Raw genomic sequence first — 17,012 nt, forward strand, 5'->3', positions numbered from 1 at the left:
ACCCAATATAACCCTGGTGACCGCCATACGGTGACACATCAGAGCATTATCACCTAACATTAACCATACAGTGACAGGAGAGAGCATTATAACCCAATATAACCCTGGTGACCGCCATACGGTGACACATCAGAGCATTATCACCTAACATTAACCATACAGTGACAGGAGAGAGCATTATAACCCAATATAACCCTGGTGACCGCCATACGGTGACACATCAGAGCATTATCACCTAACATTAACCATACAGTGACAGGAGAGAGCATTATAACCCAATATAACCCTGGTGACCGCCATACGGTGACACATCAGAGCATTATCACCTAACATTAACCATACAGTGACAGGAGAGAGCATTATAACCCAATATAACCCTGGTGACCGCCATATGGTGACACATCAGAGCATTATCACCTAACATTAACCATACAGTGACAGGAGAGAGCATTATAACCCAATATAACCCTGGTGACCGCCATATGGTGACACATCAGAGCATTATAACCTAACATTAACCATACAGTGACAGGAGAGAGCATTATAACCCAATATAACCCTGGTGACCGCCATATGGTGACACATCAGAGCATTATCACCTAACATTAACCATACAGTGACAGGAGAGAGCATTATAACCCAATATAACCCTGGTGACCGCCATATGGTGACACATCAGAGCATTATCACCTAACATTAACCATACAGTGACAGGAGAGAGCATTATAACCCAATATAACCCTGGTGACCGCCATATGGTGACACATCAGAGCATTATCACCTAACATTAACCATACAGTGACAGGAGAGAGCATTATAACCCAATATAACCCTGGTGACCGCCATATGGTGACACATCAGAGCATTATCACCTAACATTAACCATACAGTGACAGGAGAGAGCATTATAACCCAATATAACCCTGGTGACCGCCATATGGTGACACATAAGTGCTTTACCGCAGGATGATGCTAAAGGAAATAAAGCTCTGCACTGTATGAGTGTCACGGATCACCGCCCATCACTTACCCATCCACACAGGGTGCCGGATGACGTTCCGACAGTGAGGATCCCAACCGTAAGTATCCCGACGTCGGGATCCTGACTGCCGGTGCTCCGACAAGGGGGAATACCGACACACAGGAGCTATTCTCCCTTGTGGGGGTCCACGACCCCCATAGAGGGAGAATAGAACCTGTGGCAGGCGTAGTGAGCCACCATGCCCGCAGCGTGGTGAACACAGGGAGCACGCATGGGGCTTCTTTGCGCTCGCCCCCGTCGGAGCACCGGCAGTTGGGATACTGACTGTCGGGATCCCACTGTCGGAGGCGCACACCACACCCCACTGCGATGGGTCTCTGTTCTGGCCGCGGCTGAAAGCTGGTGCCAGGCAGTTGAGACCTCGGGTGGATGCTGCAGTGGGGGAACATTGCTGGGAAAGGAGAAGCTCCACAGGAGGTTTCACGATATGATGGCTCTTGGTGCCGCCATCTTGTTTGTGGGAAAAGTGCTGCTGAGATAATCTAGGGCTCTGGACAAAATTTCCTGCTGCAAGAACCAATGATTCCTTGCTTATCTCAAAATATATCCCCGCCTGCCCTGTCCGCTCTGCACAAAATCTGCATCTCTCATCCACACTCATTACTTGCTCCCACTTACACTTGCAGGTTTTTTGTCAGGCAGCTCCCATCCTATGGAATGCCCTTCCACGCACACTAAGGCTCTCCTCTAGCCTCCAAACTTTCAAGCGTTCCCTGAAAACTCACCTCTTCAGGCAGCTTATCATATTCATTACCCCCACACAACCTCCAGTAGCATTCATATCTAATTGCATCCCATCTGGTAGGACTGCCATGCTATGGAATTCTATCCTTATGTATCCCTCCTATTATCCTTATAGATTGTAAGCTTGCGAGCAGGGCCCTCCTACCTACATGTCGGTTTGTATCTACCCAGTTTGTTTAATCATCGTGGATTCCCATTGTAAAGCGCAACGGTTTATGCTGCGCTATATAAGACACTGTAACGGAATCTGCTGCGCTGTAATGGAATTTGTTGCACTATATAAGACACTAACGGAATCTGCTGCGCTATATAATACACTGTAACGGAATCTGCTGCGCTATATAAGACACTGTAACGGAATCTGCTGCGCTATATAAGACACTAACGGAGTCTGCTGCGCTATATAAGACACTAACGGAATCTGCTGCACTATATAAGACGCTGTAATGGAATCTGCTGCGCTATATAAGACGCTGTAACGGGATCTGCTGCGCTATATAAGACACTAACGTAATCTGCTGCGCTATATAAGACACTGTAACGTAATCTGCTGCGCTATCTAAGACACTGTAACGGAATCTGCTGCGCTATATAAGACACTGTAACGGAATCTGCTGCGCTATATAAGACACTAACGGAATCTGCTGAGCTATATAAGTCGCTGTAACGGGATCTGCTGCGCTATATAAGACACTAACGGAATCTGCTGAGCTATATAAGTCGCTGTAACGGAATCTGCTGCACTATATAAGACGCTGTAACGGAATCTGCTGCGCTATATAAGACGCTGTAACGGGATCTGCTGCGCTATATAAGACACTAACGGAATCTGCTGAGCTATATAAGTCGCTGTAACGGAATCTGCTGCACTATATAAGACGCTGTAACGGAATCTGCTGCGCTATATAACACGCTGTAACGGAATCTGCTGCGCTATATAAGAACCTGTAACGGAATCTGCTGCGCTATATAAGAACCTGTAACGGAATCTGCTGCACTATATAAGACGCTGTAACGGAATCTGCTGCGCTATATAAGACGCTGTAACGGAATCTGCTGCGCTATATAAGACGCTGTAACGGAATCTGCTGCGCTATATAAGACACTGTAACGGAATCTGCTGCGCTATATAAGACGCTGTAACGGAATCTGCTGCGCTATATAAGACACTAACGGAATCTGCTGAGCTATATAAGTCGCTGTAACGGAATCTGCTGCACTATATAAGACGCTGTAACGGAATCTGCTGCGCTATATAAGACGCTGTAACGGAATCTGCTGCGCTATATAAGACACTAACGGAATCTGCTGAGCTATATAAGACGCTGTAACGGAATCTGCTGCGCTATATAAGACGCTGTAACGGAATCTGCTGCGCTATATAAGACACTGTAACGGAATCTGCTGCGCTATATAATACACTGTAACGGAATCTGCTGCGCTATATAAGACACTGTAACGGAATCTGCTGCGCTATATGACACTAACAGAATCTGCTGCGCTATATAAGACGCTGTAACGGAATCTGCTGCACTATATAAGACACTGTAACGTAATCTGCTGCGCTATATAAGACACTGTAACGGAATCTGCTGCACTATATAAGACACTGTAACGGAATCTGCTGCTCTATTTAAGACACTGTAATGGAATCTGCTGCACTATATAAGACACTAATGGAATCTGCTGCGCTATTTAAGACACTGTAATGGAATCTGCTGCACTATATAAGACGCTGTAACGGAATCTGCTGCGCTATATAAGACGCTGTAATGGAATCTGCTGCGCTATATAAGACGCTGTAACGGAATCTGCTGCACTATATAAGATGCTGTAACGGAATCTGCTGCGCTATATAAGACACTGTAACGGAATCTGCTGCGCTATATAAGACCCTGTAACGGAATCTGCTGCGCTATATAAGACACTGTAACGGAATCTGCTGCACTATATAAGACGCTGTAACGGAATCTGCTGCACTATATAAGACGCTGTAACGGAATCTGCTGCGCTATATAAGACGCTGTAACGGAATCTGCTGCGCTATATAAGACGCTGTAACGGAATCTGCTGCGCTATATAAGACACTGTAACGGAATCTGCTGCGCTATATTAGACCCTGTAACGGAATCTGCTGCGCTATATAAGACGCTGTAACGGAATCTGCTGCGCTATATAAGACGCTGTAAAGGAATCTGCTGCGCTATATAAGATGCTGTAACGGAATCTGCTGCGCTATATAAGACAATGTAACGGAATCTGCTGCGCTATATAAGACACTGTAACGGAATCTTCTGCGCTATGTAAGACACTGTAACGGAATCTGCTGCTCAATATAAGACAATGTAACGGAATCTGCTGTGCTATATAAGACACTGTAATGGAATCTGCTGTGCTATATAAGACAATGTAACAGAATCTGCTGCGCTATATAAGACGCTGTAAAGGAATCTGCTGCGCTATATAAGACACTGACGGAATCTGCTGCGCTGTATTAGACACTGTAACGGAATCTGCTGCGCTATTTAGGACACTGACGGAATCTGCTGCGCTATATAAGACACTGTAACGGAATCTGTTGCGCTATATAAGACACTGACGGAATCTGCTGCGCTATTTAAGACACTGTAACGGAATCTGCTGCACTATATAAGACGCTGTAACGGAAACTGCTGCGCTATATAAGACACTGTAACGGAATCTGCTGCGCTATATAAGACACTGTAACGGAATCTGCTGCGCTATATAAGACCCTGTAACGGAACCTGCTGCGCTATATAAGACACTGTAACGGAATCTGCTGCGCTATATAAGACACTGTAACGGAATCTGCTGCGCTATATAACACACTGTAACGGAATCTGCTGCGCTATATAAGACACTAACGTAAGAAAAGAGACACTTACATTAGAAAAGAGACGTTTAAGGGGGGACATGCTCAACATGTACAAGTATATCAAGGGCCAATATAAGGAACTGTCACACACCCTATTTTCTACTAGAAAGGAATCTAGGACGCGAGGGCATGAGTATAGATTAGAAGAAAAAAGATTTAATTCAGCTAGTAGAAAGAATTTCTTTATGGTCAGAACAGTCAAACTCTGGAACTCTCTTCCCAGAGAGGTGGTAACGGCTGGCTCATTAAATGCGTTCAAGGCAAAGTTGGACAAACATTTACTGAAGAAAAACATCCATGGGTACAAATAAGAAATATAATTTGTCTGTAAAATACCAGAACCAACCAAATCAGCAATGGATATCTATACCAGGTTGAACTAGATGGACGCAAGTCTTTTTTCAGCCTTACCTACTATGTAACTATGTAATCTGCTGCGCTATATAAGACGCTGTAACGGAATCTGCTGCGCTATATAAGACTCTGTAACGGAATCTGCTGCGCTATATAAGACGCTGTAACGGAAACTGCTGCGCTATATAATACACTGTAACGGAATCTGCTGCGCTATATAAGACACTGTAACGGAATCTGCTGCGCTATATAAGACACTAACGGAATCTGCTGCGCTATATAAGACACTGTAACGGAATCTGCTGCGCTATATAAGACACTGTAACGGAATCTGCTGCGCTATATAAGACACTGTAACGGAATCTGCTGCGCTATATAAGACGCTGTAACGGAATCTGCTGCGCTATATAAGACACTGTAACGGAATCTGCTGCGCTATATAAGAACCTGTAACGGAATCTGCTGTGCTATATAAGGCACTGTAACGGAATCTGCTGCGCTATATAAGACACTGTAACGGAAACTGCTGCGCTATATAAGACACTGTAACGGAATCTGCTGCGCTATATAAGAACCTGTAACGGAATCTGCTGCGCTATATAAGACGCTGTAGGGAATCTGCTGCGCTATATAATACACTGTAACGGAATCTGCTGCGCTATATAAGACACTGTAACGGAATCTGCTGCGCTATATAAGACACTGTAACGGAATCTGCTGCGCTATATAAGACGCTGTAAAGGAATCTGCTGCGCTATATAAGACTCTGTAACAGAATCTGCTGTGCTATATAAGACACTGTAACGGAATCTGGTGCGCTATATAAGACACTGTAACGGAATCTGCTGCGTTATATAAGACACTGTAACGGAATCTGCTGCGCTATATAAGACACTGTAACGGAATCTGCTGCGCTATATAAGACACTGTAAATAAATAATGATTGGTGCTCTATTTAAGGAGCTATGTTGTTTTTGTCATGCGCTGAGCTTTCCTACTAGTCACAGCAGGGGCGTAACTAGATATTCGTAGGCCCCATAGCAAAAGTTTGGAAGGGCCCCCTATTTAGCAACTCATGGTGATAAATGTATATATACAGTAAAGATAGGCCCCCTTCAGCTCTGGGCCCCATAGCAGCTGCACCCCTTGCACCTATGGTAGTTATGCCTTTGAGTCATATGGTGGTGGATACATGCAGCCTATTTGGTGTCCCACGCTTGCTTCCGGTCCAACTCTGTAGCCCAGAAACAATCTACCCAGCCAGTACTGTCAGCACTACCAAGCAGACTCTGTTCTGGTAAGAGTTTCACCGGAAATCTCTGCAACAGAACTTGTTTCCAATGATGTTTATTTGGAATCATCAGTGGCGTAACTATAGCTCCGCAGCCCCCGCGGTGGCGGGGAGGCGCAGAGAAAGTTTGGGCGCCGGGGGTCTGCGGGGCTATAGTTACCCGCTGCTGTGCTGTCTCTGCCGGTACCTGCTGTCGTGCCGTCACGGTCCCGTCTCTCCCGGTGCGCCGGCTCCTGCTGCTATAATGAAAACGGACACTTAGAAAATGTCTGCCCCCGTACTGCAGACAGTTTTCAGTCTGCATTATGGGGCAGCCATTTTCTAAGAGTCACTTTTCATTATAGCAGCAGGAGCCGGCGCGCCGGGAGAGACGGGACCGTGACCGCAGATGCGGCCAGGCAGGTACGGGCATGGGGGGGAAGCCGAGGGGAGGGGGAGTGGGCGCGCCCAAAATTTAGCGGCGGGGGGAGAGCAAAATAGGTAGTTACGCCACTGGGAATCATCCACATACTTCGGGAAAAGTCCGTTATTGAAATTCATGTCCAAAACTGTTATTTGGGACTGCTTAAGTTCTAATTTGTTCTCCATTCCTGACGCCAGATCCAAAGATGCATATATGGGACTCAGTAAACCAGCTTGATTTCTTCCTTAAAATTCTGTGTCTGTGGTACAGATGGTGCCACACTCCTCTGTGCTCCCAGTGCGCCGTAACATCCCACTGATTGTGATGAGAATGGGACACTCATGTGTGTGAGATGCTCACAAGCCTGATTGCTGTGAATGAGGCACACGGGAGTCTCACACACACGACAGAGCATTATCACAGTATAATACTCACATACTGTAGGCGGTTATTCAGACCGATCGCTGGACTGCCAATTTGCAGAGCCCTGCGATCAGGTAAGCAACACACCACCACAGTGAAATCATTATCAACAAAAACCCTGGTGACCGCCGTATAGTGATACACCAGAACATCAGTACCAAACATAAACACTGGTGACCGCCATACAGTGACACACCAGAACATCAGTACCAAACATAAACCCTGGTGACCGCCATACAGTGATACACCAGAACATCAGTACCAAACATAAACCCTGGTGACCGCCATACAGTGATACACCAGAACATCAGTACCAAACAAAAACCCTGGTGACCGCCATACAGTGATACACCAGAACATCAGTACCAAACATAAACACTGGTGACCACCATACAGTGATACACCAGGACATCAGTACCAAACAAAAACCCTGGTGACCGCCATACAGTGATACACCAGAGCATCAGTACCAAACATAAACCCTGGTGACCGCCATATAGTGATACACCAGAACATCAGTACCAAACATAAACCCTGGTGACCGCCATACAGTGATACACCAGAACATCAGTACCAAACAAAAACCCTGGTGACCGCCATACAGTGATACACCTGAACATCAGTACCAAACAAAAACCCTGGTGACCGCCATACAGTGATACACCAGAACATCAGTACCAAACAAACACTGGTGACCACCATACAGTGATACACCAGAACATCAGTAACAAACATAAACCCTGGTGACCGCCATACAGTGATACACCAGAACATCAGTACCAAACATAAACACTGGTGACCGCCATACAGTGATACACCAGGACATCAGTACCAAGCATAAACCCTGGTGACCGCCATACAGTGATACACCAGGACATCAGTACCAAGCATAAACCCTGGTGACCGCCATACAGTGATACACCAGGACATCAGTACCAAGCATAAACCCTGGTGACCGCCATACAGTGACAAATCAGAGCATCAGTACCAAACATAAACCCTGGTGACAGCCATACAGTGATACACCAGAACATCAGTACCAAACATAAACACTGGTGACCGCCATACAGTGACACACCAGAACATCAGTACCAAACATAAACCCTGGTGACCACCATACAGTGATACACCAGAACATCAGTAACAAACATAAACCCTGGTGACCGCCATACAGTGATACACCAGAACATCAGTACCAAACATAAACCCTGGTGACCGCCATACAGTGATACACCAGAACATCAGTAACAAACATAAACCCTGGTGACCGCCATACAGTGATACACCAGAACATCAGTACCAAACATAAACCCTGGTGACCACCATACAGTGACACACCAGAACATCAGTACCAAACATAAACCCTGGTGACCGCCATACAGTGATACACCAGAACATCAGTACCAAACAAACACTGGTGACCACCATACAGTGACACACCAGAACATCAGTACCAAACATAAACCCTGGTGACCGCCATACAGTGATACACCAGGACATCAGTACCAAACATAAACCCTGGTGACCGCCATACAGTGACACACCAGGACATCAGTACCAAGCATAAACCCTGGTGACCGCCATACAGTGATACACCAGGACATCAGTACCAAGCATAAACCCTGGTGACCGCCATACAGTGATACACCAGGACATCAGTACCAAACATAAACCCTGGTGACCGCCATACAGTGATACACCAGGACATCAGTACCAAGCATAAACCCTGGTGACCGCCATACAGTGATACACCAGGACATCAGTACCAAGCATAAACCCTGGTGACCGCCATACAGTGATACACCAGGACATCAGTACCAAGCATAAACCCTGGTGACCGCCATACAGTGATACACCAGGACATCAGTACCAAGCATAAACCCTGGTGACCGCCATACAGTGATACACCAGGACATCAGTACCAAGCATAAACCCTAGTGACCGCCATACAGTGATACACCAGAACATCAGTACCAAACAAACACTGGTGACCACCATACAGTGATACACCAGGACATCAGTACCAAACATAAACCCTGGTGACCGCCATACAGTGATACACCAGAACATCAGTACCAAACAAACACTGGTGACCACCATACAGTGATACACCAGAACATCAGTACCAAACATAAACCCTGGTGACCGCCATACAGTGATACACCGGAACATCAGTACCAAACATAAACCCTGGTGACCGCCATACAGTGATACACCAGGACATCAGTACCAAACATAAACCCTGGTGACCGCCATACAGTGATACACCAGGACATCAGTACCAAGCATAAACCCTGGTGACTGCCATACAGTGATACACCAGGACATCAGTACCAAACATAAACCCTGGTGACCACCATACAGTGATACACCAGAACATCAGTACCAAACATAAACCCTGGTGACCGCCATACAGTGATACACCAGAACATCAGTACCAAACAAACACTGGTGACCACCATACAGTGATACACCAGGACATCAGTACCAAGCATAAACCCTGGTGACCGCCATACAGTGATACACCAGAACATCAGTACCAAACATAAACCCTGGTGACCGCCATACAGTGATACACCAGGACATCAGTACCAAACAAACACTGGTGACCACCATACAGTGATACACCAGAACATCAGTAACAAACAAACCCTGGTGACCACCATACAGTGATACACGGGAACATCAGTACCAAACATAAACCCTGGTGACCGCCATACAGTGATAGACCAGAACATCAGTACCAAACATAAACCCTGGTGACCACCATACAGTGATACACCAGGACATCAGTACCAAACATAAACACTGGTGACCGCCATACAGTGATACACCAGGACATCAGTACCAAACATAAACCCTGGTGACCGCCATACAGTGATACACCAGGACATCAGTACCAAACATAAACCCTGGTGACCGCCATACAGTGACACACCAGAACATCAGTTCCAAACATAAACCCTGGTGACCGCCATACAGTGATACACCAGAGCATCAGTACCAAGCATAAACCCTGGTGACCGCCATACAGTGATACACCAGAGCATCAGTACCAAACATAAACCCTGGTGACCGCCATACAGTGATACACCAGAGCATCAGTACCAAGCATAAACCCTGGTGACCGCCATACAGTGATACACCAGAGCATCAGTACCAAACATAAACCCTGGTGACCACCATACAGTGATACACCAGGACATCAGTACCAAACATAAACCCTGGTGACCGCCATACAGTGATACACCAGAACATCAGTACCAAACATAAACCTTGGTGAACACCATACAGTGATACACCAGGACATCAGTACCAAACATAAACACTGGTGACCACCATACAGTGATACACCAGAACATCAGTACCAAACATAAACCCTGGTGACCGCCATACAGTGATACACCAGGACATCAGTACCAAACAAAAACCCTGGTGACCGCCATACAGTGATACACCAGAACATCAGTACCAAACATAAACCCTGGTGACCACCATACAGTGATACACCAGGACATCAGTACCAAGCATAAACCCTGGTGACCGCCATACAGTGATACACCAGGACATCAGTACCAAGCATAAACCCTGGTGACCGCCATACAGTGATACACCAGGACATCAGTACCAAACAAACCCTGGTGACGACCATACAGTGATACACCAGAACATCAGTAACAAACAAACCCTGGTGACCACCATACAGTGATACACCAGAACATCAGTACCAAACATAAACCCTGGTGACCGCCATACAGTGATACACCAGAACATCAGTACCAAACATAAACCCTGGTGACCACCATACAGTGATACACCAGGACATCAGTACCAAACATAAACACTGGTGACCACCATACAGTGATACACCAGAACATCAGTACCAAGCATAAACCCTGGTGACCGCCATACAGTGATACACCAGAACATCAGTACCAAACAAACACTGGTGACCACCATACAGTGATACACCAGAACATCAGTACCAAACATAAACCCTGGTGACCGCCATACAGTGATACACCAGGACATCAGTACCAAACAAAAACCCTGGTGACCGCCATACAGTGATACACCAGAACATCAGTACCAAACATAAACCCTGGTGACCACCATACAGTGATACACCAGGACATCAGTACCAAACATAAACCCTGGTGACCGCCATACAGTGATACACCAGGACATCAGTACCAAGCATAAACCCTGGTGACCGCCATACAGTGATACACCAGAACATCAGTACCAAACATAAACACTGGTGACCACCATACAGTGATACACCAGAACATCAGTACCAAGCATAAACCCTGGTGACCGCCATACAGTGACACACCAGAACATCAGTAACAAACATAAACCCTGGTGACCGCCATACAGTGATACACCAGAAAATCAGTACCAAACATAAACCCTGGTGACCGCCATACAGTGATACACCAGAACATCAGTAACAAACATAAACCCTGGTGACCGCCATACAGTGATACACCAGAACATCAGTAACAAACATAAACCCTGGTGACCGCCATACAGTGTTACACCAGAACATCAGTACCAAACATAAACCCTGGTGACCGCCATACAGTGATACACCAGGACATCAGTACCAAACAAAAACCCTGGTGACCGCCATACAGTGATACACCAGAACATCAGTACCAAACATAAACCCTGGTGACCACCATACAGTGATACACCAGGACATCAGTACCAAACATAAACCCTGGTGACCGCCATACAGTGATACACCAGGACATCAGTACCAAGCATAAACCCTGGTGACCGCCATACAGTGATACACCAGAACATCAGTACCAAACATAAACACTGGTGACCACCATACAGTGATACACCAGAACATCAGTACCAAGCATAAACCCTGGTGACCGCCATACAGTGACACACCAGAACATCAGTAACAAACATAAACCCTGGTGACCGCCATACAGTGATACACCAGAACATCAGTACCAAACATAAACCCTGGTGACCGCCATACAGTGATACACCAGAACATCAGTACCAAACATAAACCCTGGTGACCGCCATACAGTGATACACCAGAACATCAGTACCAAACAAAAACCCTGGTGACTGCCATACAGTGATACACCAGAACATCAGTACCAAACAAAAACCCTGGTGACTGCCATACAGTGATACACCAGAACATCAGTACCAAACAAAAACCCTGGTGACCACCATACAGTGATACACCAGAACATTATCACCTAACATAAACCCTGGTGATAGCCATACAGTGACAGACCAGAACATTATCACCTAACATAAACCATGGTTACCGCCATACAGTGACACACCAGAACATCAGTACCAAACATAAACCCTGGTGACCGCCATACAGTGATACACCAGAGCATCAGTACCAAACATAAACCCTGGTGACCGCCATACAGTGACACACCAGAGCATCAGTACCAAACATAAACCCTGGTGACCGCCATACAGTGACACCAGAGCATCAGTACCAAACAAAACCTGGTGACCGCCGTACAGTGACACACCAGAGCATCATAACCTAACATAAACACACCGCCATACAGTGACACACCAGAGCATCAGTACCAAACATAAACCCTGGTGACCGCCATAGAGTGACACACCAGAGCATCAGTACCAAACATAAACCCTGGTGACCGCAATACAGTGACACATCAGAACATCCGTACCAAACAAACCCTGGGCAGGAAGTGAGAGAGAGGGAGAGATACACAGGAGGCAGAGCAGTCAGAAGGAAACACGAGGTACATTAGGCAGTGAGAGAGACACAAGGCAGGGGAGGAAGTGAGAGAGGCAGAGCAGGCAGAGAGAAGAAAACACAAGGCAGGGAAAGCAGTCAGAGGGAAACACAAGGCAAGGCAGGCAGAGAGAGGGAAACACAGGGCAGAGCAGGCAGTGAAAGGGAAACAATGCAGAGCAGGAAGAGACAGGAACATGAGGCAGGGCAGGCAAAAGGGGAAACACGCAGTAGGGCAGGCAGAGAGGGAAACACGAGGCAGAGCAGGCAGTCAGAAGGTAACATGAGGTACAGCAGGCAGTGAGAGAGACACAAGGCAGGGCAGGAAGAGACAGGAATATGAGGCAGTGCAGGCAGAAAGAGAAACACATGGTAGGGCAGGCAGAGAGGGAAACACAGGGCAGAGCAGGCAGAGAGAGGGAAACACAGGGCAGAGCAGGCAGTGAAAGGGAAACAAGGCAGAGCAGGAAGAGACAGGAACATGAGGCAGGGCAGGCAGAAAGGGAAGCACACGGTAGGGCAGGCAGAGAGGGAAACACGAGGCAGAGGCAGGAACATGAGGCAGAGCAGGCAGTGAGAGGGAAACAAGGCAGAGCAGGCAGAGATGGACACACGAGGCAGAGCAGGCAGAGAGGGACAGGCAGATGAAATAGCAGCATTAGTACCTGGGTAGCATGCAGTGCGGCTGAGTGATCCTCTTTCTATCATCCTTGGAGAGAGAGCGCATATCTGCCTCTAGCACAGGAACTGGGGGATCTGCAATGGTTGATGGGGGCTCCATGCATATTACCTATGAGAGAGGAGTAGCCCATAGTGAGATCCCTGGAATATAATGAGACATCTTCCACTTATTGGCTTACAACAGGGGTGCACCAAGATGCTGTCACTATTGGGCTAATGCCACTGAGATGCCCACCGAGTGCAGCTCTGCAATGTCACCGTCATCACCACTACACATTAGAGCAGCTCTATACCATCAACCCACCCCCAACTGATATGCGCGCCACCATTCCCCAGCTAGGATCACCCACTGGAATTACATGACCTCCAAGCAGTCCAATCTCCATCCTCTGGTGCTACCATTGGGCAATCAGGACGCTACAATACCAGCGAAAGGACTTGTAAGTGCAGAAGTACCTGAAATCTTATGCCAAGTACACACTATATGATTTTCCTGAACAATATTATTTATTTATTAATAACCTCACCGGGTTCTGCTCGCCAAACTAGCCCGGCTGGCAAGGGACCTGGTTGCAGGCAGTGAGGATTGTGGAGATAGTCGCACTGGACCAGGTTATGTGGGTGTTAGACCGCTTGGTGCAGCAGTGGGCCCTTTGGCCAGACCCCCAGACATTTGTGTAGTTGGCAGTGGTGATTGAGTGGCACCTGCCACTGGGAAAGCTGAATAAAGCCAGGTCAGGATACGTGCGAATACCGAAGCACAGAACTCGGGTCCCAGCAGTTAAATCAATGGCTCCGCCTCCCTTAGTATGGACAAGCAAAAAGAAGATAGAGGCAGCGCTGTGCAAAATCACTTTTACTTATTTATTAAAAAGATTTATAAGAACACTTTTAAAATAGTTTGGTAACTGTATGTCGACAATCTTGAACAGCCATAAACATTCCTACAGCATAATAAACACATAACCCCCGTTTAACTGATTAGTAAACATATGGTTAATTGCATGCATGCAGAACTTTTGTAAGAGGTTGTTTTCTTCTGTGATCACTCCATTATAATCAAATGGGTTAGTAGGTTAATGTTAGCTCAGTCCAGTCCCACCTATGTGCACATGGTTTTAGAATTTGTATACTTATAGTTTTTCAGCTGCTGGATGGGGGAAGTGGCTTACAGACCTCGGTGTCACACTCCGACCACTGGTGCTTTCCAGATGATTGTGGTCATATCAAAGGTTCTCCACCGGTCCTGTAGAAATGGCTGCCAACCAAAGTCCCCGCTCTCCTCTACGCGTTTCTCCGCCTAAACGAATCTCAGCGGCTTCCTTAAGGAGGTAATGCAATTAACCATATGTTTACTAATCAGTTAAACGGGGGTTATGTGTTTATTATGCTGTAGGAATGTTTATGGCTGTTCAAGATTGTCGACATACAGTTACCAAACTATTTTAAAAGTGTTCTTATAAATCTTTTTAATAAATAAGTAAAAGTGATTTTGCACAGCGCTGCCTCTATCTTCTTTTTTCTTGTCCACATTAAACCCTAAGGGGTCTGGTATAATACTCACCTTTGTGTACATATATGGGGGGAAGTGAGGTGTACTTGCACCCATACCTGGCTGAGTGACAGAATTTCGCCCACAGCCTACATAACGCTACGGGACACAAGAGACTGGTGATATCTGATATGTGATTAGACGTGTAACATTGGACAAGCGCAAACTTATACAATCCCCAATATATACATGTGGACGTTAATTTATGCTGAGCCAATATAACAGCTTACAAGTGTGGAATCCCCAATACGCATGGCAAAAGATTCTGACAGAATTACCTCCTGCAGAACTTATATCAAAATCTTTTGGGAATATTGGCGAGAATAATACTCGCATAACCCCTGGAATGTTGTGCACTGTATTTGAGGAGCAGGTGGCTTGCATGAAATATATCCAAAAACGCTAGACCAGCGTATTGTGTGTAGCTCAATCACTAGAATTGGGCACAAGCATATGCTAAAATAAGGAGGACCATTTCCCTAACCGCAAGTGGTATATGATACATCTGATTTATTACATATATATGTACAATGAAGAATGAACTCGGCTTGTACTAACATACATGTGATTATTGAGTCAAATTTACAGGAATTGAGAGGTAGTTTACCAGGCTATACGGCAGGCCACTACCCACTCCCCCATTTACTCTCACATGATATTAGCTGTATGTACCTCTGAAGGGACTGGTACTAACCTCGCTGTATATGCATACGTATATTTGAAACAAAGCAATCACGCTGCACACAAGAATTATATTATATGAAATTGATGTGTCTAAAATCATAACACATCTCATGAACACGCAATATAAAAGACACTGGTTACCAAGTTGGGAATAGAACCCCTTTATTACCTACACTTGCACTGATACTTTATCTGCATCAAAAGCAGAAAATACTCTAGACCTACGGCTAACAGAGAACTATTTTAATCTTTCAAAAATCTCTTTTTCTCTAGATCTATCATCTTTCTGATTTTAATATTTTCGCCTTTATAATCCCTGACACAGGGCAATTTATTATCGGGTTAAAACATTATTGAATACAAGTTTACAATTACCACTATAAATAATGTGACCTGTAGGAAAAAATTTTGTTTGAAACATTTAATAAAGATATGACATAATTTTAGTCACTCGGTGACAGTGTGAATAGGGGAGTGCGTCTAATTGAACTGATTTTCTTTCTCTCTCTTATGTAAACCTCAGCCTAGTAAGGTAGAAGCAGTCCTAAAATGGTCTAAAAACTTAATGTAAGTCACATTTCTCGGTCTGGTGGCAAATTATCGCCGGTTAAGTCGAGATTTCGCCGCTAGAGTGGCTCCACTAACAGAATGTTTTAAGAAACAAAATAATGTGGTCTAGAGCAGTGGAAACTGCTTGGCAGGATTTAAGAAGAGCTTTGTGTATTGAGCCGGTCTTGCAACTCCTGACTTTAGAAAACAATTTGTGTTGCAGATTGATGCCTCTGGGACAGGATTAGGAGCAGTCCTTTCCCAGGAGGTAGATGGAGAGGAGAAGCCCATCCTCTACCTTAGCCGTAAATTATTGCCCAGAGAGCACAAGTACTCACCTGTTGAGTAGAAGCACTTGGCCAATAAGTGGGCAGTTGAGTCACTAAGATATTATTTATTGGGGCGAGAGTTTTTGTTGGTCACAGACCATGCACCTTTACAGTGGATGCATACAAAGAGGTGAATGCTTAGGTGACCCGTTGGTTTTTGACCTTGCAGCCATTTAAATTTGAGTTAAGGCATCATCTGGGGAAACCGCACCTCAATGCCGATGCCCTGTCCAGGAGGTTTGTTGGTCCTGAGCCTCCAAGCAACCCTATGATGAAGGAGGAGGAAGAAGGCAAGGTGAGCGA

The 17,012-nt window shown here is 45.8% G+C and overlaps 1 protein-coding gene across 1 annotated transcript in view; it reads right to left on the bottom strand.

Moving 5' to 3' along the window:
• WDR97 (WD repeat domain 97) overlaps nucleotides 1-17,012 on the bottom strand; it is a 305,848-nt gene that overhangs the window by 112,133 nt on the left and 176,703 nt on the right. Inside the window, exon 11 of the mRNA XM_083145263.1 lies at nucleotides 13,580-13,704. Within this exon, the coding sequence (XP_083001389.1) occupies nucleotides 13,580-13,704 (125 nt within the window). The remainder of the gene's footprint in view (nucleotides 1-13,579; nucleotides 13,705-17,012) is intronic.

The sequence above is a fragment of the Crinia signifera genome, chromosome 5 (assembly GCF_055691185.1).
Source record: "Crinia signifera chromosome 5, ASM5569118v1, whole genome shotgun sequence".
Classification (NCBI taxonomy): domain Eukaryota; kingdom Metazoa; phylum Chordata; class Amphibia; order Anura; family Myobatrachidae; genus Crinia; species Crinia signifera.